This window comes from Artibeus jamaicensis, unplaced genomic scaffold (assembly GCF_021234435.1).
Source record: "Artibeus jamaicensis isolate MK-2021 breed Jamaican fruit bat unplaced genomic scaffold, CSHL_Jam_final contig_3206, whole genome shotgun sequence".
Classification (NCBI taxonomy): domain Eukaryota; kingdom Metazoa; phylum Chordata; class Mammalia; order Chiroptera; family Phyllostomidae; genus Artibeus; species Artibeus jamaicensis.
This window is the reverse complement of record NW_026521757.1, coordinates 2,639,550-2,663,515: the sequence shown is the minus strand read 5'-3', so window position 1 is coordinate 2,663,515 and position 23,966 is coordinate 2,639,550. Positions and strand designations below refer to the sequence as shown.

The 23,966-nt window shown below is 42.1% G+C and overlaps 1 protein-coding gene across 1 annotated transcript in view; it reads right to left on the bottom strand.

The window, feature by feature from the left end:
* The window catches only part of LOC128627131 (very large A-kinase anchor protein-like), a 38,499-nt gene extending 15,609 nt beyond the window's left edge, over window positions 1–22,890 (bottom strand). Inside the window, exons 1-2 of the mRNA XM_053663541.1 lie at window positions 22,825–22,890; window positions 11,402–11,979 (exon numbers count right to left, since the gene is read on the bottom strand). Of these exons, the coding sequence (XP_053519516.1) occupies window positions 11,402–11,979; window positions 22,825–22,890 (644 nt within the window). The remainder of the gene's footprint in view (window positions 1–11,401; window positions 11,980–22,824) is intronic.
* Between the last annotated feature and the right edge of the window lie 1,076 nt (window positions 22,891–23,966).

The window sequence follows — 23,966 nt, the reverse complement described above, 5'->3', positions numbered from 1 at the left end:
CTTTCACTTCCACCACCCAGGTGTGGTCTGCAGTAGAGGAACTGGTAGTATGCGTCTCTCTCTATGGCAACGGCACTAGGCTTCCCGGCCCTGGCACATAGGTCCTCACCGCAGTGCCCACCTGACACAACTACTACTATGAAAAAGCCAGAATCTGGCTTTCCCTCGAAATGGGATCAGGTCGTACTTCGGCCCTCCAGGTGGGACTCCACTCTGAAGGACGAGGTGAAAAAACAGTATGGAACAAAAAGGGGTCTTTTACCGACCCACCCCCATTCCCACTGTCATTAGTAGCAAAATGCTTTGCAAAAACTCAGAATAGACATGTGTCTGTTTTAGGGGCAGTCCCTTAGAAACAGGTACCTTTCTGGATCTGATTTTTCAAATATGTAAGCTGAATGGTTCAGACCAGCTCTCTGCCAGATCTCAAATCCCATACGATCCTCCAATAGTAGGTTCAGTGGAAAAAGAAATGGGGAACCTGACCCTGAGGCTTTCGTGGTAAAGGAAGAGACTATGACCAAGAAACCAGCCCAGAATCAGTATTAATACCAGGGCAGCACAACAAAGGGGCAGCAACTTCTCCTGCCCCTTTACGGGCCACCTTTGGGCCTCTCCTCTCTTCCCTTAGACTCCACTCTCTCTGCCTTCCATTAGGTCGTTAAATACACGGCGGAGACTCCATGGCCACACCCTCCCCAAGGGTCTGCTCATGCCTCGAGGACCATTATACTACTTAGGGAATTTTGTTCTTAGAACCACAGCTTCACATGACAACCCTAGCATTCTCTTTCCCAGTGACATACAGCGGGTACACTATGGGTCAAGCTGGCTTTTCCACACTGGCCTGAGCTGTGTCCAGCATCTCCAACCCTGCTCCTAGGGGGGGATAAAGTCAGAGTTTGACACTGATCATTCACAAACAACCATCTGGAAAACTGTCCATTCATAAATGGTGACAGCCAGTGTTTGGGTTGTACTTGTATTTTTTTAATGACCATTAACAGAATATAAAACAGGTGGTTACAGCACTATTTCTGGGTTTCAAATTAAAAGGTAACTAAAAGCTGCAATCAAACAGCATGTATTTTAGTTCAAACATCTGGCACTGGAATTTCGGAGCTCTTTGGAGAAAAGTCGTGAGACGGGAGGAAAGGTAACAGACATCATCGTGAAGCTCTGTTGCTTTGCAGTCTTAGACTCTTCTGACAGCCCTTTCTCCATGATGTCAGCCCCTCTCCTGTAATTTAGGTGCCTTCCTTGAGGCTAATTTACTTCCTGCCCCCCACCTGACACCCCCACAACAAGACCCCTAATTACAGTTCAGCCACAGGCTACAGAGCAAGTATTTCAGTATGTGACGTATAGCTGAGCTGTCTGTGTGGCACTAGTGACTGACCTATTCTCCCGAAGTCCTCTACCTCACACCCACAGATTTTCTGAATATTTGTGACCCACACCCCACAGGAATTAATAAGTACCCTGAATCTCTTGCTGTGATGTGAACTCAAACAGTATCCTAGCTGCCTTCTAAAGCGGGCCGCTCGTTCACATCCCACGCAACCGACTGTCCTGAGGGAGGGCCACGGACAGGAGAGGCTGTGCCTTCCCAGAGGTCCCAGAGCCTGACCTGCCTCACCTCTGACCTGTAGTTCAAGTCCTTTCTGCTCTGTAAATTCTTCCAGACACTACTAAAGCCACAATCTATGTGAGTACACATGCACACCCCCCCCCATGCCCAAGTGATACTTTCAAAAAGTAACCAGTAAACGCAAGCCCCAGTCCCTGTCAGAGCCTACCCGTGCTGGCCCCTGGCTCCCCTCCCCAGGCCACCAGCATCCTCTCTCCCTCCCATCCTGTTGTTGGCCCACTCTGGCTCCTGTGCCATCACCATCCTGCCCCAGGACCTTGGAACTGGCTGTTCCCTCTGCCTGGAAAGTTCTTTCCTCATATTTGATTGGGTCCCATTCCCAAACATCATCCAGGTCTTTGCTCAGATGCTACACAACTTCCACAACCGCCCTGCTGACACCTCACTCCAGGGCACTACTCGCATCGCGTCCCATCCCTCACTCACTGTTTTACTTCAAAGCACTCTCTATATTAATTTATATACCTCGCTTATTTGCTGCCCTCTCCATTAGAACACAAACCCCATGTAAGCAAAGATACCTTTAGTTATTAAAACTAAATTCTGAAAAGTAATGACACACCTAAGATTTTTTAAAGGGTCAAATTAATATTGCGTTTATAATTTGTATAAATATATGTACTGTTGTAGAACATGTTACAGCACCATTCTTAAGTGAAAAACCAGCAACAACAAATCTCAAGGTCCTGAAGACAGCTTTAAGTCTTTGTAAAAACACGTGTACGTGTAGATACATGCACAGGAAACAATTCAAAAGAATGGTACTTGTCTATGAGTGTGCTTTTTTCTTTTGATTGTCTTACAATTTCACAATTGTTTTACAAAAGCATATAGTTACTATTAAAAAGACAAAAATACAAAGTACTATAAGTGATTTTAAAAAGCAAATAAAAAGTTTGTGGAGGAGTGCAAGCAATAAATTTAGACTAGACAAATAAGAAACAGTAATAGTTGCTATATAATGGTATATAATAGTTGCTGTATAATGGTAATGGTACATAACATACATAATGTCTGTATCATAGTCTAGGTAACATTGCCAAATAAAGGCTGTGTCTGCCCGCCCACCAGAATGAAACTGAGTGCCTCTCGGCAGGCACTGCCGGCCTAGCCTCACCCAGCGCAGCGCCCTGCCTCAGGTGGGCACCCTGGTGCTGACGGCCAAGGTGGTAAAGGACTGAGCATTTACATCTCACTTAACCTGTTCCAGTGATCAAAATGTAAAATTTAAAATAGTTCATTACTTGTTGTAAGAAGCAGGGCAGTTACAAAACATCATGATCTCCCCACTAAGGTAGGTCCACATTGGGCATACATTTTAACAGGAAGCGTACAGCAGGCGTCTCTAACACACATCTGGGGGAAAGGACGGGAAGCCGGCCTCCACGCGCGCTCGGCGGTGCCGCATTCCTGGTGCGCCTGTCATCTGCCGCTGCTGTGCGTGCGCCTGGTTCCAGAGAGCACGTGAAAGAGACTTTCCTGAAAAGCGTGCTGTAATAATGAAACCAAAACTGTATTTTACGTAAGTCTAGAGACTGGCCTTTGATTTAGTCCCCAAATGATAGCAATTATTTTGGCTGGGTTAAGTAAAGGGAAGTGGGAAAAGGTGTAAAATAGCTTAGTCCTCATCCACCATAACCAGAAGTCAATATAAACTGTCTGAAGCTTACAAATCTAAAACGAATAGTAAAGCATTCTTTAGACGCATGTGCAGAGAAATACAAGAAACAGCTCAACTGAGATTAGAACAGTTTCCTCTAAGAAGGGAGTCTCGAGAACGGGCTCCACGCCCCCCGCGTGTCTCCTCGGTACTTAGAGGGGAAGGAAGGCCAGTGCCAGGTCTGCCTCGCCCAGGGGTGCGCGGGTGTCAGAACCCAGGCTGCTCGGTGCTCACGCCGGACCCCCAGGGACAGCACAGGGCCTGGGACAAGTGGTGCTAAATGAATTCTCGGTAAACAACAGTGAGGTTTTCAATCAAATGAGCAAGCAGGATCACAAAGAGGCATTAACCAATTTCTTTATTAAAAAATTATTTTTAGAGAAAGGGGGAGGGAGTGAGAAAAGAAGGACAGAGTCGCAGATGTGGGAAACATCGGTCAGTTGCCTCCTGTACCTGTGTCCTGACCAGTCCAGGGACCTCACTGGCTACCCAGGCGTGTGCCCTGATCTGATGGTGACCCTTGGTCCTGTGGGGATAACGCCCAACCCACTGAGCAACACTGCTCAGGGTCCAGTGCATTTTCATAGATGGCTTTTTCCGTAAAACAAAAAGTTTCCCTGATCCATAACACATTCTCTTTATTTTGTACCCTATGGAGTTTTGGCTAGTCTGCTAAAGCTGGAAGCGACCTTACATGTGAGGGCCACCCTCCTCGCTTTACAGCCGCAGAGTCTGAGAGGCCTACTGACCTACCTGCCCAGAGTCCACGGTGCCACTCAAAGCAGATGACAGGTGACCTCACAAAAAACAAGATGAGCTGATATTTTTGAGGTTCTGTTTACTCCACCCAGTTTTACATTATAGACTAATAGTAAATAGACCTCATTCATACTTGCAGAAAGTACCAAAACAGTAAATCATTCTGCATACATACATAAAGGCCATGTATTTATAGTCTTAATTTTAACTTTTCAAATATGTAAGTTGAATGGTTCAGACCAGCTCTCTGCCAGATCTCAAATCCCATATGATCCTCCAATAGTAGGTTCAGTGGAAAAAGAAATGGGGAACCTGACCTTGAGGCTTTCGTGGTAAAGGAAGAGACTATGACCAAGAAACCAGCCCAGAATCAGTATTAATACCAGGGCAGCACAACAAAGGGGCAGCAACTTCTCCTGCCCCTTACTTGACAGTCACTGAGGCCACCTCTGGGCCTGTCCTCTCTTCCCTTAGACTCCACTCTCTCTGCCTTCCATTAGGTTGTTAAATACATGGCAGGGACTCCATGGCCATGCTCTCCCGAAAAAGTTCATTCTTTCTTTAGAGAATTCTTGCCAACTCAGGATCATAAATTCTCTCCCCCTCCCTCTGTTTTATACACAGATATTCACTTGGTTTTAAGCCTTTTTTTGCTCATATAGATAACTCACAATTTTTCAAGTATATAAAGGTATAAAGCAAAGTCTCCCTTCTCTTCCTCAGTCCTTCATCCTCTTCTATCTCCTCCAAATGGTTAACACAACACAAGTAACAGACATATTTCACACTCTCCCATTTTTTATATACAGGTTGGGAGCATACTATACACAATAGTTTGCATCTAAGCTTTAAAAAAAAACTTAATGTATCTTGGCAATATTTCCTTATCAGTGCATAAAAAGGCTTCCTACACATTGTGACAGCTGTGTAATAATATTCCATTACATGGATGTACTATGATTTATCAGTTAGTCTATTATGGATGAGATCTGACTTTATTTTTCACCTTTTGATTATTAAAACAACATCGCAATGACTAAACTTGTATAGGCAACTTTGGGCCTATTCGCACACCGTGGATGTCCGACAGAATTCCCACAGGGGAACCGCTGAGTCAGCGTCGGTGACTGCATGGCACAGACAGGACTCGTCCACTTTCCCTCCGAAGTGGTGCGTCAATTTCCACTCTCCCCCCGGCCACCCTAGTGTCTGAAGTCCCACTTTCCTGCATCAAACTTGTTGTGCTTATCAAAGAGCTTACATGTAGTATCTTGCTATAGTTTAACTTTGTATCTCTACTGAAGGAGACTGACCCTTTCTGGGTTTGAATATTAATTTATATATTGTATAAATACATACATTTTATTTTCCTTTCTCTCAACTGCCAGGACTATAAATTCTTTATTGCACAGAGAGAGCACTGACCCAGGCCATCTGGGCAGAGGTCCAGCTGTGCACCATTGTCTTTTATGTCCATTCAAAACCATTTTCTAAGGCCAGCCTTTTTTTTTTTAAATGGGTCTTTCCAAGTTAAGCAGAGGAAGCAGTCACATAATGCTAAAGGCTTTGAATTCAGGAAGGAGAATTTGACCCCTGATTCTGTCACAGATGCTCTGGGAGTTTGATTAGCTATTGAACTACTCCATGACTTAAATTATGTATCTGTAAAGTGGAGTAAAGATACCTCTCTTATAAGGTTGCTCTGAGGATTGAGGGAATATAAGTATAGGTTTACAGTTGTTTATAGGAAAATAATACAATAGTTAATGAACAGTAATACAAGAATAAACTCTGTGTTTTGCGTGCTCATCCCTTTTGTCATCACAAATCTGGTCAGGCAAAAAACCACCTCACTAAGCAAAAGCTGTTTCACTGTTTCCAATGAAATGCTCCCAGGGGTTAAATACTGAGGGATAGTCCTGCTGGCATAGTACCATTACTTGGCCATTCACTATTGACAACTAAATAAATATTGAGTTATTTCTGACTGCAAACTTCTAATTTGTTTCTCTATCGACATCAAGCTATCGTGTGTGGGGATCTCCCCGCACTTGGACTGTCCATTCCTGGAAGGATGTGCTTTTCTGCCTCCATCTGTAGGACTTGCTGAGCCTGCGGAGTCCAGGAGCAGCAGGCGGACAGAGGGAAAGGACTTCCACTCACCTCCTGGCACAGTGACTATCACACTGCCCTCCTGCACTGGCTCGGCGAAGCGTGCAAATCAAACTGTGCTCAGAGAAAACTTAACAATGTGGGAAGGTATTTCGAAAGCCCGGTTAAAGTTCTCGTACAGAATTTGACAGTCATGAAGCAGTGAATGTGTTCTCAACCAAACAATCTGCACACACCAAAAACATGGTCAGCTTATCCCGAGAGAACAGAGGCACGTGTTTATCTCCTCCGTTAATTATGACCTCTTTAAGGACAGTTCTGGTCATTCATTCATTTTTGTATCCCCACTGCTTAACACTATACTTCACACATGGCAAACACTCAATTTAATAAACTGAAAAGACTCATAATAAATATGACTTCTTTAACTTTTATTTCATGCTGATCCTCTCTTCAGGAAAGAACCCACATTATTTTCCCTGAGTTTAAATTTTCTTCGACCTGTGTTTTCTTGCTAACACAGTGGTGCTAGCATTTCTGGTACATCTGGGCTTCAGTGTAAATTCATGAGAATTCTAGGTAGGAAATACTTTATCTTGAGGGAATATTCTCCTCTTGCTTTACAAAATTTGCTATTACCTTTTTAATGAAAGAGAAAACACCAAAACTGTTACCATTGTTTCAATGCCGTTGAAAGTTCTGACCACGTAAATTTACTGCAGGCCGACCCGAGGCATGGGTGCAACTCTAACATGTCTGGCAAACGACTGAGTTTGTTTTCAAGGAACGCCCTCAGTGAGACACAGAACCCTCGGAGTAGCCAGCTGCCACACACCCTGTTAAACTCGAAAGAAAGATACTGCACTTGGAAAAAAAACACTCCAGTTTCAACACTCTGAAACAGCCCGCATTTCTACTCCACTGCCAGGAGTGGCTTCTGTGCTTTCCATTAACCTGCTCAAGATTCTTAGAACCTCAGCACACCACTGAGGATGTCTGGAATTTTCCAGTCGCCTTTAATTACCACAGGTATGCACTGCTGATGTGGGCCTTCAACACCACACAGGTATTTCCTGTTCAACTAAATTAGTTATTATTTTCTATCGTGCTTTCAAACTGATGAAAATAGAGTTACCATGAAAATTCAGAAAACAAAGCTCCCTTTCCTCACACAAAGCACCATCAGTGGTTGGCATTTACCTTGAAGGCCAACAGATCTCATGCACTGGGACATTACTGAGAATTTTTATGAGAATATCTCCTATACAATGAGCCATTAGCATCCTGGCATCACTCATTTAATCACCTCAGCTATGCTGACAAGCAAACACTCTCTGAACTTCAAATTGAGAGGCAAACACTATCTTAGAGACATTTAAGATCCTCCACGTTTCTAAATGCCCAAGGATGGGGTGTGTACTAGCCAAAAACCACTAATAAGTGCTTTAACACCCCGGCGACACACAGAAATTCAGTCTTCACCTGACCTAGGTAAGGGGACACCAAGATGAATGACACAGCCCCTGTCTTTGAGTCTAGTGATGCTGACTTACCTTCTATCAATAACAGTACATTGGGACACACAGTGGATCAGCCCAAAAGAATATGAGACGGGCCACAGTGCCACCCATCCTTGATCAAAGTAAAGAAAGGTCCAGTTTACTTACATACCAATGTGATTTGAAGGAGCACAGTTCAGAAGGGTGGTGGATACAATGGACTGAGAAAATGAACCAGAGCTTTTGAGCCAGGGAACCCTACGTTCTAATCTCACCCCTGACCCTTATTCCTCTCCTAGCTTTCAGTAAATCATTCTCCACTGGGACTGGCATCACTCCCCCTCCCCCCCATGTGGGTGGAGTTTGGGATTACTCCGATGACTGGAGGATGCCACTGGCAATTAATGGGCAGGGTCACAGATGCCAAAAATCTTGCCGAAGACAGGAGAGTCCAGTGCAACAAAGAACTGTTGCACCCAACATGCAGCAGTCTCCACCATTAAGAACTCCCCCGCCCTCAGTTTCCTTAATTGTCAGAATAGTGGTAAGCATACCAAGCTTCCAGGCTGAGGGTGAGGTTGAACTGAGATGCTATAAATAAAAGCACCAGTCCAGAAGTGCAGGCAGCCCGTGACAAATGCTGTTCTCACCTTCCTACTCCTCTCCTGAGTTACACACATTGTACAGAGTTCATTACAAACAGGTCTGTAATGTGTGGTATAGCAAAGAAAGAGTTGAGCACTTTCCCAAAGCAGGTAGCCTCCAAATTTCACATTTTAGCAGTACCTGTTCAACAGGCTTTTGCAAAAATTCTCTAAACTTTAAATCAAGAACCAACCACTCTGCTAGAGACCTTGACAATCCAGGTCCAATCTAACTTTCTTACCACCTTTTTCACCGCTTCTGTTACAGCCCCGAGCAGACTGTAACCACCTGCGGGCCCTGGCGCAGCACGTCAGACCTGTTTCCAATTTATCGTTATCTTCCCGTCCAAATTTTCTACCTAAAGAAACACCACCAATGCCTGTGAGGCTCCTTAAAAACCACGCCCACCACAAAGACCCCGTGTTCTCCCCCATCACTGCTAATGAGCCTGCTCCCACGTGCCATAAACACGAGTCACCATAAACACGTGCCATCACTTCTCCCCCATCACTTCTAATGAGCCTGCTCCCACGTGCCATAAACGGGGCTAAACATGACAGCAGTGATCCTCCAACTGGGAGCCATGAACTTACACTTCTCAAGTATCCTATGTAAAATCTCAACTGCAGTTCTCCTTTCTATACCGGGATGGGCAAAAGTAGGTTTATGGTTGTGAGTATGCAAAACACAGAGTTTATTCTTGTATTATTAATTATTGTATTATTTTCTACATGAACCGCTATAGACCTCCTTTTGCCAATCCCCATGTAATCTAAAATAAATGAATATAAGCACTTTCTGGATCTGGACAACTACCTAGGAGATGAGTGCTAAGACAAGCAATTGGAGTGCCTACACTGGAATTCGCATATACAAGTGCCAATGCTAACAGGCTTCTTTAATTGCTAAAGGTTAATGAGACTAGAACAGCAGCAAACTCAACACACAGATGATGTATTCATACCACATGAAGTCCAAACAACTTACAGCACACCATTGAAGTTCTACAGCCTCACCACACCAACCACCACATGTCTGAATGGACTCCTCTGCCCCTAAAATCACCAGTACAAAAGGTAAACCTGGCTCCCATTAAATTAAAAGTTTTTTACCGTCTCTAAGAGAAACAGCCAAAATACCCTTTCATTTTGAAATAAGATCACAGTGACAAATCACAATTCTGTTTCCAATCTTGTTAACACCAGGGTGTTGTGTTACTCTGACATTTGGTACCACTAAGCATTTCCATTTGTTTCATTGAACTTTCAATGAAGGCTTTGTTTGTGTTTATATCCTTGAAAAGAAAGATTTAAGCTCATTTCAAAGGTAAAACACCCACACAAAGGATTATCTGCTATCCCCATAACATCTGGCTAATTCTTAAAAAGATGAGGGCAAAATTACTGTTTGTATAAACACAATTAAAATTTTCATTGTTAAAAAGCCACAGGTGTGCCTGAGGTAATGAGCGTAGAGAAGTCGTAAGTGGACAAGAGACTAGTTAGCTGGTAGAGTGGTTAGTTCCAGAGAGATTAGATTTGAGAAGTGCCTAAAAGCCAAAATAGTGCAGAAAGGCAGGCAGGGTTTCAGGACAATTCTGATAGAAACCCGCAACTGGTCTACCTATTCCTCTCTGCCAAGACTCGAGGTTGCACCTTCTGCTGAGTCTACTTGGGATTTCTTTTAAACACTGCTTCTACATTATCAGAGATTGTCATGTTCTCCCAGTGATGGCAAGCACCTCGGGCTCTCGGCCCACACCGGTAGATCTGACATTCTGGTTGAGCTCTGTCAGACTTCACAACTATTTTTAACTACTGTGTAACTTTGCACTTTAAATTCTCCGTTAACAGTCAGGGTAATAAGAGCTGAAACTTTCCAGGAGAAGTCTACCAATTTAGTAGGAGCTTTCTTGAAAAGATTTGGTATTTGATTAACAGATGTGGGAGTTTATTAACAGATGGTAATAAAGCAAAGGTTCCACAAGTAGGGAAACGGAGGAACACAAAACCGACTAAATCAAATCACAAAACTAATACAAATGGTACCAGCTCAGTCACAATTACGGTTCTTTCCCTTCCAGTTTTCTTTGAAGCTCTCCAGCAAGTCTTTAAAATATGAAATATATAATACAGCTTTCTGAGGCCTGTCCTTCTAATCACATGGGTTACATACTCTTCTAGCACAATTTGGGGAAGGAGAGAGCTTGACACTCCCTTCTCACCAACAGTTTAAAATGGGAAGTTGTATTTACTTTTAACCTCTCTCCTTCAGGACGGTGAAAAGACCCAGGAAAGGGTTTTTTCCAATCAGACGCGTCTTAAAAAATCGATTTTTACAGCAGGTGGAGGAAGGAGAAAAGATTACAGAGAAGGGACACGTTTTCATGACTGAAATCAGGCAGTTCGAGCCCTAGTTTCTGGATTGTTTGGGAAAGGAAATGTTTCCGAAGACAGGAAAGAAAGAAAGGGGGGCAGCACCACTTAAACGTCCAGGTAATGGTAAATAAAACTAGCGAGATTTTCATACGTTGATGAAGTCTTGGAAACTCAGACTCACAATTTTTTAAAAAAACTCGTTTTTTGAGAACATTTAAATAAGCCGACAAAATAATAGCTGTGGGGTGGCGGCCCCGAGCTTCGCCTTCCCCGCACCGGGGTGCTCGGACTGCGCCCCCTCGACCGGCTGAGGGCTCGGCCCGCTCCCTACCGTTTCCCACTCCTGCCGCCGGGAAGCCGGGACTCGATTCTGCCCCGAACGTGGCGAGCAGACGCCAGCGTGGACCGGACCTACCCACGCGGGAGGGAGGTGGGGAGCACCCCGGGCTGCGGGGCCCTTGGGGGGCGCGCCCGGCCGCGAGCCGCCAGCTGCGCCCACGTCTACCAAACCCGAGAAGGGACAGATTCGGCCCAGGAACTGGGCGAGGAGGAGGAAACTTTAGCAATGGAGGAAGGAGAACAGAAAGTGGAGAGCCAAGTGCAGCCTGGCACGGGCGCGGCTCGCGGCGGGCGGGCGAGGAGCCCCGGTCCGGCGAGTCCGCACAGGGCCCCCGTCCCCGACGCCCGAGACTCCCACCTGGTAGCGCCCCGGCCCGCAGCAGCCTGCGGCTGGCTCGTCCCCTGCCTCTCCTCCTCTTCCTCTTCCTTGTCCCGGGAAGGGCTCCGGGCAGCAAAGAACCGGGAGAAGCTGTGCCAGGGGGCGCCGCCCCTCCTCCGGCCACCGGACATCTCCCTGGCACCACTGCCGGTCCCGGGCCGCCTGCGGAGAACGGGCGGGGTGGTGCTCTGCCTCCGTAGCCCAGCCTGGCACCACGGGACCCGGGGAAGGTTAGACCGACCGGGGTGGACCGCCGTTGAAGCCCGTCCAGCCGGCGGCGGCGGGAACAGTGCGAGCCCGTCGTTCTCCCCGCGCTGGGGCTCCGGGCGCTGCTCAGCGGCTCCGCCTCCCGCCCCCGCTGGCCCGCCCCGGGGAGGAGCCAGAGGCCGCAGCCCCCGCCCCCTCCCTCCTGACTGGCCTCCCCGCCTGCGGAGGCCGGCAGGGTCCACCGCCTGTGACAGCCCTAGACCCAGGAGCCGGCCACCCACAAGCTGCAGTTTAGGCTGCAGCCTATATGGCTTAGTGCTCAACTTTAACTTCCTATTACGATTTGTTTTCTAGACCCCAGTCACTGCACAGAACATAAAAGACATTTATGAACTAACATTTGTGAAAGCACCTGTTAAACTGAAGTGCCAGAGTGACCTGGGCTGTTTTACAGCTAAAAAAACAGGTCCTCCGAGTTTCCACCCGGCCTGCAATTGATGAGGTTACCCCAGGGTCCGGCCTCAGAAGTGAAGGAGCTGCCTGTCTGGGTCTGTCAATGACCTGTTTCTTATTTGGCTGGCTTACTTAATGTGTGGAGTAACTTTTTTCCCCTAAGCCAGACATGCTTTAAATTTCTCATATTTCATGTTACATGCTACTGCTATTTGAACGCGCATGCAAAAACGGACGTGATCAAAGACAAGTATGAGTCACCCTGGCTGGTGTGGCTCAGTGGACTGAGCACTGGCCTGTGAAACAAAGGGTCACCAGTTCAATTCCCAGTCAGGGCACACGCCTGGGTTGTGGGCCAGGTCCCCAGCAGGGGGCGCTCCAGAGGCAACCCCACATTGATGTTTCTCTCCCTCTCCTTCTCCCTCCTTTTCCCTCTCTAAAAATCAATAAATAAAATCTTTTTAAAAACCCAATAAGTATGATTCAAACTTCTAAGTTTCTGTTGCTGAAACAACACAGCAGTATGGTATTTTTTTTTTAGTTTTTGTGAAAAACTTCGTAAGTGCAAAAAGCTGTACCTAATTAATGTAGACAGCTTGATGAGTCTGGAGTTAAATGTATACCCGTGAAACCAGCATTACGATCTATGCTATAACCCTATTCACTACCTTAAAAAGTTTCCTCCAGCCCTCTTAGTTATTATTACATTTTGTGGTGAGAACACTTCATTTAAGATCTGCCCTCTTAGCATATCTTGAGTACACAATGCAGCACCATTAACTGTAGGTGCTGTGCTGCACGGTAGGACTCTAGGACTCAAATAGCTGAAACTTGGGACCCTTTGACTAACACCTCCCTGTTGCCTCTTCCCCTTGCCCCTGGCAACCACCGTTCCAACTCTTGCTTTCATGAACTTGACTATTTTAGGGTCATTTATATGGTACGGCATTTTATATGTGGTACCATATACATGGTACCACACAGTATTTATTCTGTGCCTGACTTATTTCACTGATGCAGTAGTATGGATTTTCTTAGGGTTTATTTTTTTTTATACTGTAGTGGCTAGTACAGAAAGCATTTTGGGCTATTCACCCTAGGGAGCTCATTTTGATTAATTTGTTTTAAAGCCAAACTACCCTTTGAAGGGTATAGAAATAAGAGAAGTGATATGGCATGCTTGTTCACTAAAGGTCTTATATAAATAAATGACTTCAAAATGAAATGTCCAATGCAGTTTTAAATTGGGACAGGAAGAAACCTTAGGGCCATCCTTCCTCTAGCTTTGGAGGATTGGAGTAGGGGAGAAGGCTGTTTGAGTAACTCCAACCTCTGGAAGCTCTCCAGGCCATTTCAGCACCAGCTGATGGCTGTTGAGCCACTCTGTTACTCCAAAGCTGCCTCCCAGAAGCCCCTGGGCTTCTACTAACTGAAACAGAGCCCAAGGCACTCACCCTAATTTGTTTTGGCTCCATCTAAATCAGTCCAGTTTCCTTCAGCTGGGTTTATCCAAAACTATCAAAACTATCTCTTGAGACTGACCACTGTGTTCTCTTGCAAATCTTGCTGCCTTCTTTGAAAGTCCGAGAAAAGGAGAACGCTAGAATAATACCCTAGAATAAGACAAGTAAATTTCCCAATTCTAACCATATTATTTTAGGGGAGAATCTCCATTAAAGGTTCAGAGAAGCCCAGGAAGCCTAGAGAACAGGAAAGCAAGGAAGAATATGAAACAATCTGTTCCCTCCAGCTAGAAGGCCCGGAGAATTATCTCCCTGAAAGAAAGTTAAATGACTGCCAGATGTGTTCCCCACTGTACTGTGACCAAACCAGTCCCTACCCTTAATGTCTGTCCATAGGGGCGATTGTTCACAAAGTCTTTCTAAGGATAAAGGTGGGTGGAAGCCGGTAAGATTTATTACTGAATTATGGTTTTAACTAATAATAACATTTCTTTAAGAATAAGAATCTCTATTAAAAATAGCTCTCAAGGAAAATGCTGTCATAGTCATATTTCTTCACTAGCCACCAGCCCTAAGTGAGAAGGTATCAGAATCACAATGTGTAAAGTCCTTCATAAAAACGTCCAAGTGTTGGTGGTGATAGTGTAAACAGTAGAAATAATGCTAATGGCCATCCAGATAGAATCCCTTCTATTAATGCTAATCCCTTCTAATATATGGTAAGCTTGTAACCATATAAGATAATATAAATGTTATTAGAGGTCCCTAAACTAAACAGTTGGGCAATATAGAACAATGATTGATATATATATATATATATATATATATATATATATTTCCTCAAAGCCACTAATTCATGAATGAAACAATGACTAATCTTCACTTTGTGGTCAAACAAAGCACTGGATTGAAGTGTAATACTTACGGTGCCCTGCATCCATTAAGGGGAACTTTGTCCATGAAAAATTAGCTTAAAGCCATAAAACAGTGACTCCTAAATTTGTTTTTACTTTTCTAATATTTTTCAGTTCCTAGATGTCATATCCTTATATTATGAACTCATAATAACATTTCTGAATACTAAGTTCTGAGACTGAACTAGGAAGTCTGTAAACATGTGGTAGTTGTGAGGATATGAGAGATGCTAATTTAGCGCAGTTGTCTTCACTCACTCAGTTATTCAGAAGACATTTAGTGAGTACCAACAGTAGAAGCGCATTTGCTGTGAAGCTGTTGGAGCTGAAGCCGCAAGGCCCCTCCCTAGCAGTCTTTTGCAAGGTGAACTCAGGAATGTGATCACATGTGCCTGTGTTTTCATGACATTTACAAAAGCAAATGTTTTAACTGAAGTTCACTAAGACCACAATTCCTTTCTACCTGGATTTTCCTCCATCACACCATTCCTAGAGTCAGTTGATACTGGAGTTATTGGGGGCATTTTGGGATCGCCTCGGGAATTTGAGTTGGGAATACATTTAGTTTGCATTTGGTGGGATATATTTATGTGGTCGTAAACTTCTCCAGAATTATTGCATAAATTCCAGTTTATCTATCGCGTAACACAGCAAACATTCCACCCAAGAGACCAGAGATCCTATTCAAAATGTAAACACACCCTAAGGCTCCTGACTCTGAAAATGTGGGCAGTGGAGGTGAAACCAGGTTGGAACTGTAGCCAAAGGTGACATGGGAAACAACTACAGGCGCCAAAAGACAAAACTGAAAGAGGAAGAACCGCTTTTAATTAACATAATTTCATAACAAGAACGTGTTCAACAGTGCAGTGTATAAAATTTTTATGATTGTAAGCACACCAAACTTTTTAATAAAAATTATGTAAGATAGAATTCATCGGATTGCTGGTTTGTAGGCACAAACCTGTGGCAGCTCCACAACAGTGAGTGTGAGTATGTGGTGTTACACATTTACATAGCTCTTCTAGACTGAATTCTTTCCATTATATGTTTAGAAGATGATAGTACAAATTATTGTCATATGAAAGTCTATCAAAGTGTATACTGCCAAAAATACAAGAAAATACCATATTATAGAGGTATGCTGGGCAGTTAATGGCCAAAAGTACTTTCTAGACTTTCTGATAGTTGTAATATTAGTCAACCTTTTAAAATTGGTAATTTACATGACTTATTTTTATTTGCTTTTGCATTTAATCTTAATTTTTAATTTTATATCATTTTTCTTTAAAGAGGGCCCCCCAAGCTGTAAAATCTTCAGATACCACAAAATGTAGTTCTGTCCCGAATGCCAGCTAGGTATCAGATACATGTGCATTCTTAGAGACACGCGGATGAGCAAGACCAAGTGCTTTCCCTCCAGGAGCACGTCTGATGGAGGAAACATGAACAAAGAGGGTGTGACATGGGACATCTTTCTAAGGGAATATGTAAGTTACATACATCTAGATATATATCGCTCTATTTCTAGATATGTGTGTGTGTATATATGTGTGTGTATATATATGTGTGTGTATATATATGTGTGTGTATATATATGTGTGTGTATATATATATCTTTCTAAGAGATCTCTCTCTCTCTCTCTCTCAAGGAGGTCTTACCTAGAGAAAGTAACTGTGAATATTCTCTATCTCCACCTTGTGCGACCATCACAACTTCCATAAAGTCTGTAATTCTATAGCTTATTTGATATGTCAGGAAACCTGAATGAAGTCCATCACATTCTAACTCCCACAGCATAGCACTATTTACCTCAAAAGTAGCAGAATGCACTGAAAGTGCTGATGCCCAAGCATTTAAACAACGATGCAAATATAGTTTAGAAATGCTAAGCTTTTTGTTCTGAGAAGTCCACCAGAGGGATAAACATTGTATATGTCTCAGAACACAGTATTTGCTGGTGGCAGGTGGCCCAGGAATATTAAGACAGCTGTCAACATCAAGGAAAGCACCAGCCCATGAAAAGTGAGCAGATGTATTGGGGCACTTCACTAGCTGACTCCTAGAATAATTGCTGTTTGTGGCCAATGAGGCAATGTCATGCTGCCCATGGCAGCAAAAAGCTATTACTGGATATAAGCGCTCAATTAGGAGATGGGGCGGAGGAGTATCCTTCACTTTCCTTTGTTTGTATAGCTCAAGTTTTTATTAAGAACCACCAGAGTGAATGAGAAAGGAGGGAAAACATGTTTGCATTTCTCATTCTGTTATGTTCTGAATATTGTGGTTCGTAATGGGAAAACGCATCCATCTTGCTGCTTCAATGAGAGCAGATGGTGAAATTTTTAAGTAATTGGTTATTCAGACTTCTTATCAGATAGAAGTTTTATTGTATTATTTGTCTGATTTATTTCTAGAACACATGGAGACTGAAGTCTTTCAAACTTCAAGATCTTTTAATGCTTTAATTAAGATGTATTTGTCTGACTCCTTTTACTTGATATGATGATGATATTTACAAAGAGAAATGAGTTCTTTATAAAAATATGACATTAACATTAACAATTACGTATTTATTTCTCAAACAGTGTAAAATTAGCAAATACCATCCACTGTATTCTAAAAAGCATAAATAGAAGAAGGATTTCTTTGGCAAACCTAAGAAACTCAGTTCCTATATTCTGTTTTCCAAATATTTTATCTAAATACACCAGGTATGTATGTGCTGTGTACATACATATGTAACATACGATTTTAAATGGATCTATTCTGTAAAGAATGATTATTTCATAAATTTCTGAACTGCACTGTTAGTGTTGATTATACATTTTATAATCTCTTTATAAAATTAAAAAAATTTTGAAACAAAGCTTTAGGGTAAAAAGATAATTGTCTTGTGAATTGGCTTTCCTTTTTCCTAATTGTGAAGGTTTGGAACATACATGTCCCAGATGCCTGAGTTTTCTTACTATGTACATGTTCTTCCTGGTTATATTTGCTACAGTTTAAAAACAAGGCATAGAAGCAGCTGTTCTTGTGAGCAAATGTTTTGATTAGAGTGAAAGCAGCTGGAAACAATACTTGCTGACATATAAGATGAACCACAGTTTTCATATGGGGACTTGACCTAATCTAAAATTAAGATTAGCATTACTTTCCTCACATGAATTTTCTTTGTATAGAAGAAAAGTCTATTCACTTTGCTTATCATCTTGGGTGAAATACTGAATATGGTGCTGAATATAAACTTGACATACTTACCTATAGAAATCTTACACACTTCATTATGAAGTAACATTATTAACACACTGTTGAAAAAAATTTATTTTAAAATACTGCTAAGTGCTTCTGGGTGAAAGAAGGTGAAGGGATTAGCCAAAGAACATACATGCATGACCTATGGACACTGACAATGTGGGGATGGCAAGGGAGAGTGGAAGCTGGGTGGAGGTGGCAAAGTGGGGGAAATTTGGGATAGCATTAGTGTCAACGATAAAAATTAAAAAATTGCTAAATGCGACTTCTGGCCAAGATGGAGGTGTAGTGCCTCCTTGCATAATCAAAAGAAGGACAACAACAAATTTAAAAACAAAAAAACAACCAGAACTTCCAGAAAATTGAACTACATGGAAGTCCGACAACCAAGGAGTTAAAGAAGAAACACTTACCTAGACTGGTAGGTGAGACAGAGGCAGACAGCTGGGCAGAGAAAACTTGTGGCAAAGCAGCTGGCTGGAAGACCAGGGATCCCACATTTGCATGCAGACAAGCCAGGAGGAACAAATGGGGAGCAAGACAGACCATGCAACCCAGAGTTCCAGTGGGGAAATAAAGCCTCACAGCTTATGATTGAAAACACCTGTGGGTGTTGAGGCAGCAGTGGGAGAAACTCCCAGCTTCACAGGAGAGTTCAATGGAGAAACCCATAGGGTCCTAGAATGTACACAAATGACCCACCTGGGAATCAGTACCAGAAGGGCCCACTTTGCTTGTGGGTAGCGGGGGAAGTGACTGAAAACCAGCGGAGAGTGGAGCAAGCAGCACTATTCTCTCTGAGGCCGCCCCAACATGCAGCACCAGAACTCAGTGAGGGGGGTTGCCCTGCCCTGGTGAAAACCTAAGACTCCGCCCCTTACTGCATAACAAATGCACTGAGACAGAACAAAAATGACCCAAATGAAAGAACAGATCAAAGCTCCAGGAAAAATACAACTAAGTGACAAAGAGATAGCCAACCTATCAGATGTACAGTTTAAAACACTGGTAATCAGGGTGCTCAAGAATTGGATGAATACGGTCGCAAATTTGAGAAAAAAATGAAGGCTATGGAAAGTGAAATAAAGAAAAATATACAAGAAACCAACACTGACGGAAAGGAAACTGGGAATCAAATCAATGATTTGGACCAGGAGTAAGAAATAAACATTCAACCAGACCAGAATGAAGAAACAAGAATTAAAAAAATGAGAAGCTTAGGAATCTCCAGGACATCTTTAAATATTCCAGTATCTGAATCATAGTGGCGCCAGAAGGAGAAGAGGAAGAGCAAGAAATTGAAAACTTATTTGAAAAAATAATGAAGGAGAACTTCCGCAATCTGGCAAAGGCAATAGACTTCCAGGAAATCCAGGAAGCTCAGAGAGTCCCAAAGAAGGTGAACCCAAGGAGGAACACATCAAGGCACATCATCATTACATTACCCAAGATTAAAGATGAAGAGGGAATCTTAAAAGCAGCAAGAGAAAAGGAGACAGTTACCGACAAAGGAGTTCCCATCAGACTATCAGCTGATTCTCAAAAGAGACCTTGCAGGCCAGAAGGGGCTGGAAAGAAGTATTCCAAGTCATGAAAGGCAAGGACCTACATCCAAGATTGCTCTAGCCAGCAAAACTTTCATTTAGAATGGAAGGACAGATAAACTGCTTCCCAGATAAGGTCAAGTTAAAGGAGTTTATCATCACCAAGCCCTTATTATATGAAATGTTAAAGGGACTTATCTAACAAAAATAAGATAAAAAATACGAACTGTAAAATGGCAACAAACTCACAACTATCAACAACTAAAACTAAAAAAAACATCCAAAACTTAGAAAATAACCAGCACAGGAACAGAACCACAGAATTGGAGATCACATGGAGGGTTATCAGTGGGGAGTGGGAGAGGGAGAGAGGGGGAAAGGTACAGAGCATAAGTAGCATAGACAGTAGGTAGAAAATAGACAGGGGAAGGGTAAGAATAGTATGGGAAATGTAGAAGCCAAAGAACTTATATGTACAACCCATGGATATGAACTCAATGGGGGTAATTTGGGTGGGAGGGGGTGTGCAGGGCAGAAGGGAATAAAGGGGAAAAATGGGACAATTGTAATAGCATAATCAATAAAATATATTTTAAAAACATCACTAAATGTAGTAACAAAAAATGCACAAGGATCTTGCAAAACCAAGTGTTACTATATGGAGGATAGTATAGGGGCTGAAATTTTGATTTTTTAGAAATGTAGCAAGTACATTTTTCGATGACCCTCCCATTTTCATTTGAAAGCTTTGTAAAAATTCATCAAGCTATAATTTAAATGGTTTTGCAAAAATATACAAAAACACCCTATATCAAATATTTTCATCAGTCTATACTAGCAACTGGATTCCTTCTTCACTCTCCTGGTCAATTCTCATTAATAAAGAAAAAAGTTACTAAGAAGTAGAACAGAAGACAAGAAGTTACAATAGGATTATTTTGAATCCATTATTAAAGTAAAAAGATAATTCTCACATGAATTTCATATTAACAATCATTCAAAAGTTTCATTTATTTCTATAGTCTATCTTCTACTTTATTTTTTGTGTGTTTTGGTTCCATAAATAAGTACCTCTAGGTAGTCAGCTTCCATTATATGTCATTCGGGTTACTTCTTATACAGGTAAATGCATTGACATAGTACTTTGAATGATCAAGTCTAGAAGACAATTATATAAATAGTTGTATTTATGAGCCTAGCAATTGTTATTAATTTTAAGTAAATTTAAAAATTAACACAACTTCCATTTGGTTTGACAGGAACTCCACTGCAGATGATCGTCATGTACATCATCAGATGAAGTGGCTGACCACACCACAGCATAGAATCTGTCCCTGTAAAACTGTCAACCTTGTGCAACCTGGAGGGAATGAAAAATAACATTCATTTAAAACCCTGCCACTTTCGTTCCAAGTCTGTCTAGCATTTAAGGACATTCCATAGGTATATCTGGTCTCTGTAGCTTAAATAGAATACAGTCTAGCTTAGGAAAAAATGTATCTTTAAATAAAATTTAATAAGCAATTACTGGCAAAACCCTACCTTTCTGGGTGAGAAAGGTAGTCAGAAACCTTTGAAATTTATACGTTCACTGAAAAGTCAATTAGTCAGTCCACACTTCAGAAAAACAAAACAATCAAGATAATGGAAAATTCTGAAATAAAATCTAGAATCTAAAGATCACTGTCTCAGTATTTATTCCTCTAGTGTTAGGGGCTCCGAATTAGATAGGAAAGTTGGTGGCAGAATATACAGGGTCCAGCACAAGTAATGACTGTTATTTACTACAAAATCATAAGCATGTAATTCTCTAACAGAACAATATCACACTCAAGCACACCATATGATGTTTTAGGTGAAATGTTCAAATTAAAACTATGCATTATTACACCCATATTATTACCCTACCAACCACACTTAAGCAGGCCTCACTTCTGCCGGACCCTGCATATCTAAAAATCAAACAAACAAATAACAATGCATCCTCCCACCCATTTGTTACACATTTATAAAAAACTTCCATGCTCTGTATTTGGTGACTGGAATACATACTGTGGGGTCATTAATAGTTCTCACAAATCACAGCTCCAGAACCCTAAATCAAAGAATTCCACGACCAATATGAACTAAAAAGCAAATTAGTGACAGCTCATAGATGGAGAGCAGGCTGACAGTTGTTGGGGGTGAGGGATTGGCCAGTGGGAGACGGAGGGATTGAGGAAAAAAGAAAGAACTTGGATAGCACTGTGGTGAATGCTGGGGGGGGAGGTGGAGGAGGCTGTAGGGGGATGAATGGCAGTGAACACTCAGTCCAGTGTACAGATGACATGTTGTTGTAGAACTGTGCACCTGACATCTGTATAATTTTGTTAACTAATGTGGCCCAAATAAATTCAATAAGAAGGAAAAAAAGGAAATTCTATGGCCACAACCAGTTAAAACAGCGACTGAGACTGATTTATATTGGGAATATCTTCACCAGTCAAAAGCAATACCGAGGCCCAGTAAGAGCACACACACTGGGCCACCACCGGACGTGCTACGTTTCCGCCTGGTTCAGTGAGGGAGTATTGCAGTAAAAGGGAGCTCTAACACTGTGAATCATCAAACACCCTGTGTGGAGACACTCAGTGGCTTTGGTATGCTAATACAAAACTTCCTTTAAGCGAACTCTTTGCTATATTCTTTAAAATAATTGCACAAGTAAAAAGCGAATGACAATAATAATTAATAAGAAATATGCAGGTAGAGAAACTGCCGCTCTGGTCCTGAAGCAACCTACATGATCTGTTTATACCTGCCAGGTACTGACCAGACAGGTTAGACTAGTAAATCAGGCTGGGGAAGTCTTACTACTAAGTATCTAATTTAGGACCAAAACCAAGTGCATACAAGAATAGAACAGTTTGACACTCTTATGCAAGTTGCCTTTCTCACAGCTGATTTCCTTACATTCATTCTAAGAGTGGTCAGGTTGGTATCAACAGCATGTGGTAAGGTCCAAAAATTCACCTGGCCCGTCTTTAGGATTAGTGGTTAAGGTGTTTCTTTCCCCGCTACAAACTGGCAGCAATACTGCATTGCCTAATATTACATCTACAAAGTTCAAGATTTCTGTGATTAAAATCGTATGTACATACTCACATTTCTCAAACTGGCTGCAATTATCAGCATACTCACAGCTGATTATTATAAGAGTGAGACAATTTCAGGCTTTCTTTTTGAAAATAAATTATTTATTGTATTCTATTCTGGTTCTTAACGTAAAGTGTCATTTGCTCTATATCACTTTTTCATGGAAAATTATTTTTCTCTAAAGATATTTTTTATTTTGAAATTACTTCATACATTGCAAAATTACAAGAGCACAAAAAACCTCTTTTATTCCATGAACTACCTGAAGGTATGTTGTTAAAATCATTGCCCATCACCCCTAAATACTTTGATGTGTAACTCTTACAAACATGACCTATTTCCTGAAATCCTAAATGACCACAATACAACCCTCAAAAGAAGAAATTAGTGTTGCTACAGCCTATCATCTTACCCTCAGACCCAATCACACTTTGCCAACGGTCCCTTTCATGCCCCGCAACAGCGAACTGATCCAGCGCTGAGTCACGTGTCGCATTTCGTTGTCACGTTTCGTCAGTCTCCTCTGTTCTGGGCAAGGTCCTCAGTCTTTTCTTGCCTTTGACAACTGTTACACTTTTGAATATGATAGGCCATCTCTTATGGAAGAGAAAAGTGGAGACATCTCTCTGACTGGGGGTATCTGGTGTTTTCTTGTGGTCACATTCAGGCTACACATTCTTGGCAAAACTCTTCCAAAATTAATGTTATGATATTCTCGTGGCTGTGGTACGTGATTTCAATTTGGACCATTACAGATGATACTTACTTGGGCCACTCAGTGAATTTCATTTTAACTCAGTGGATTTTTAAAAGCATACCTGTTTACATTTTTAAGACAGTTACTTAAGGACGGTATAATTTCCACTGTCTACTGGAATTGATATCAGTTCATGTAAAATGTAAACATTTTGTAAGCTCAGGTCCTTTCGACCCCCAGCAGTTACAGTGCAGAACCATATGTCATTTGTATTACAACTATGTAGATTCTAAAACCCATAGGAATGTGCTGTACTTTGTTGCTTTAAAAAGTCACTTTAATGACATTAAAGTAAAACTCTTTTATATTTTACCCAAATATCTGCCATTTGTCATTACTTCCTAAGAATTAATTCCCCTCTGGTATCGTTTTCCTTCAGACCGAAGAATATTTCGTATAGTAGTTCAAACCTGCCGTGAACTTTTTTCTTAGTTTTCTACCTTAAAATTGTGGACAAACAATATTCCCCAAACTTTAGAGATATTATCTTTTTCTGGCGTAGATGGGTTCTGGTAAGAAGTGCAGTCGTTCGTATCGCTGTCACTCTGTGTCTAAGGCTGACTGGGCCCCACCTGCCCCCACGCGGGATGTTTTTCAGACTGTTTTGGTTTTCCACAGTTTGCCATTATATGCCCAGGATTTTCGGTTGTTTTGTATTAATTCCATTTGGGGTTTGCTAGCTTGTTTGAATCCATAAATTATTTCTTTCACTTGATCTGGGAAGTTTTCAGCCATTATTTCTTCAAAAATTTGTTCTGCACCATTCTCTCTTCACTGTGTGGGGCTCCAGGTACATATTTAAAAATTTTTGATAT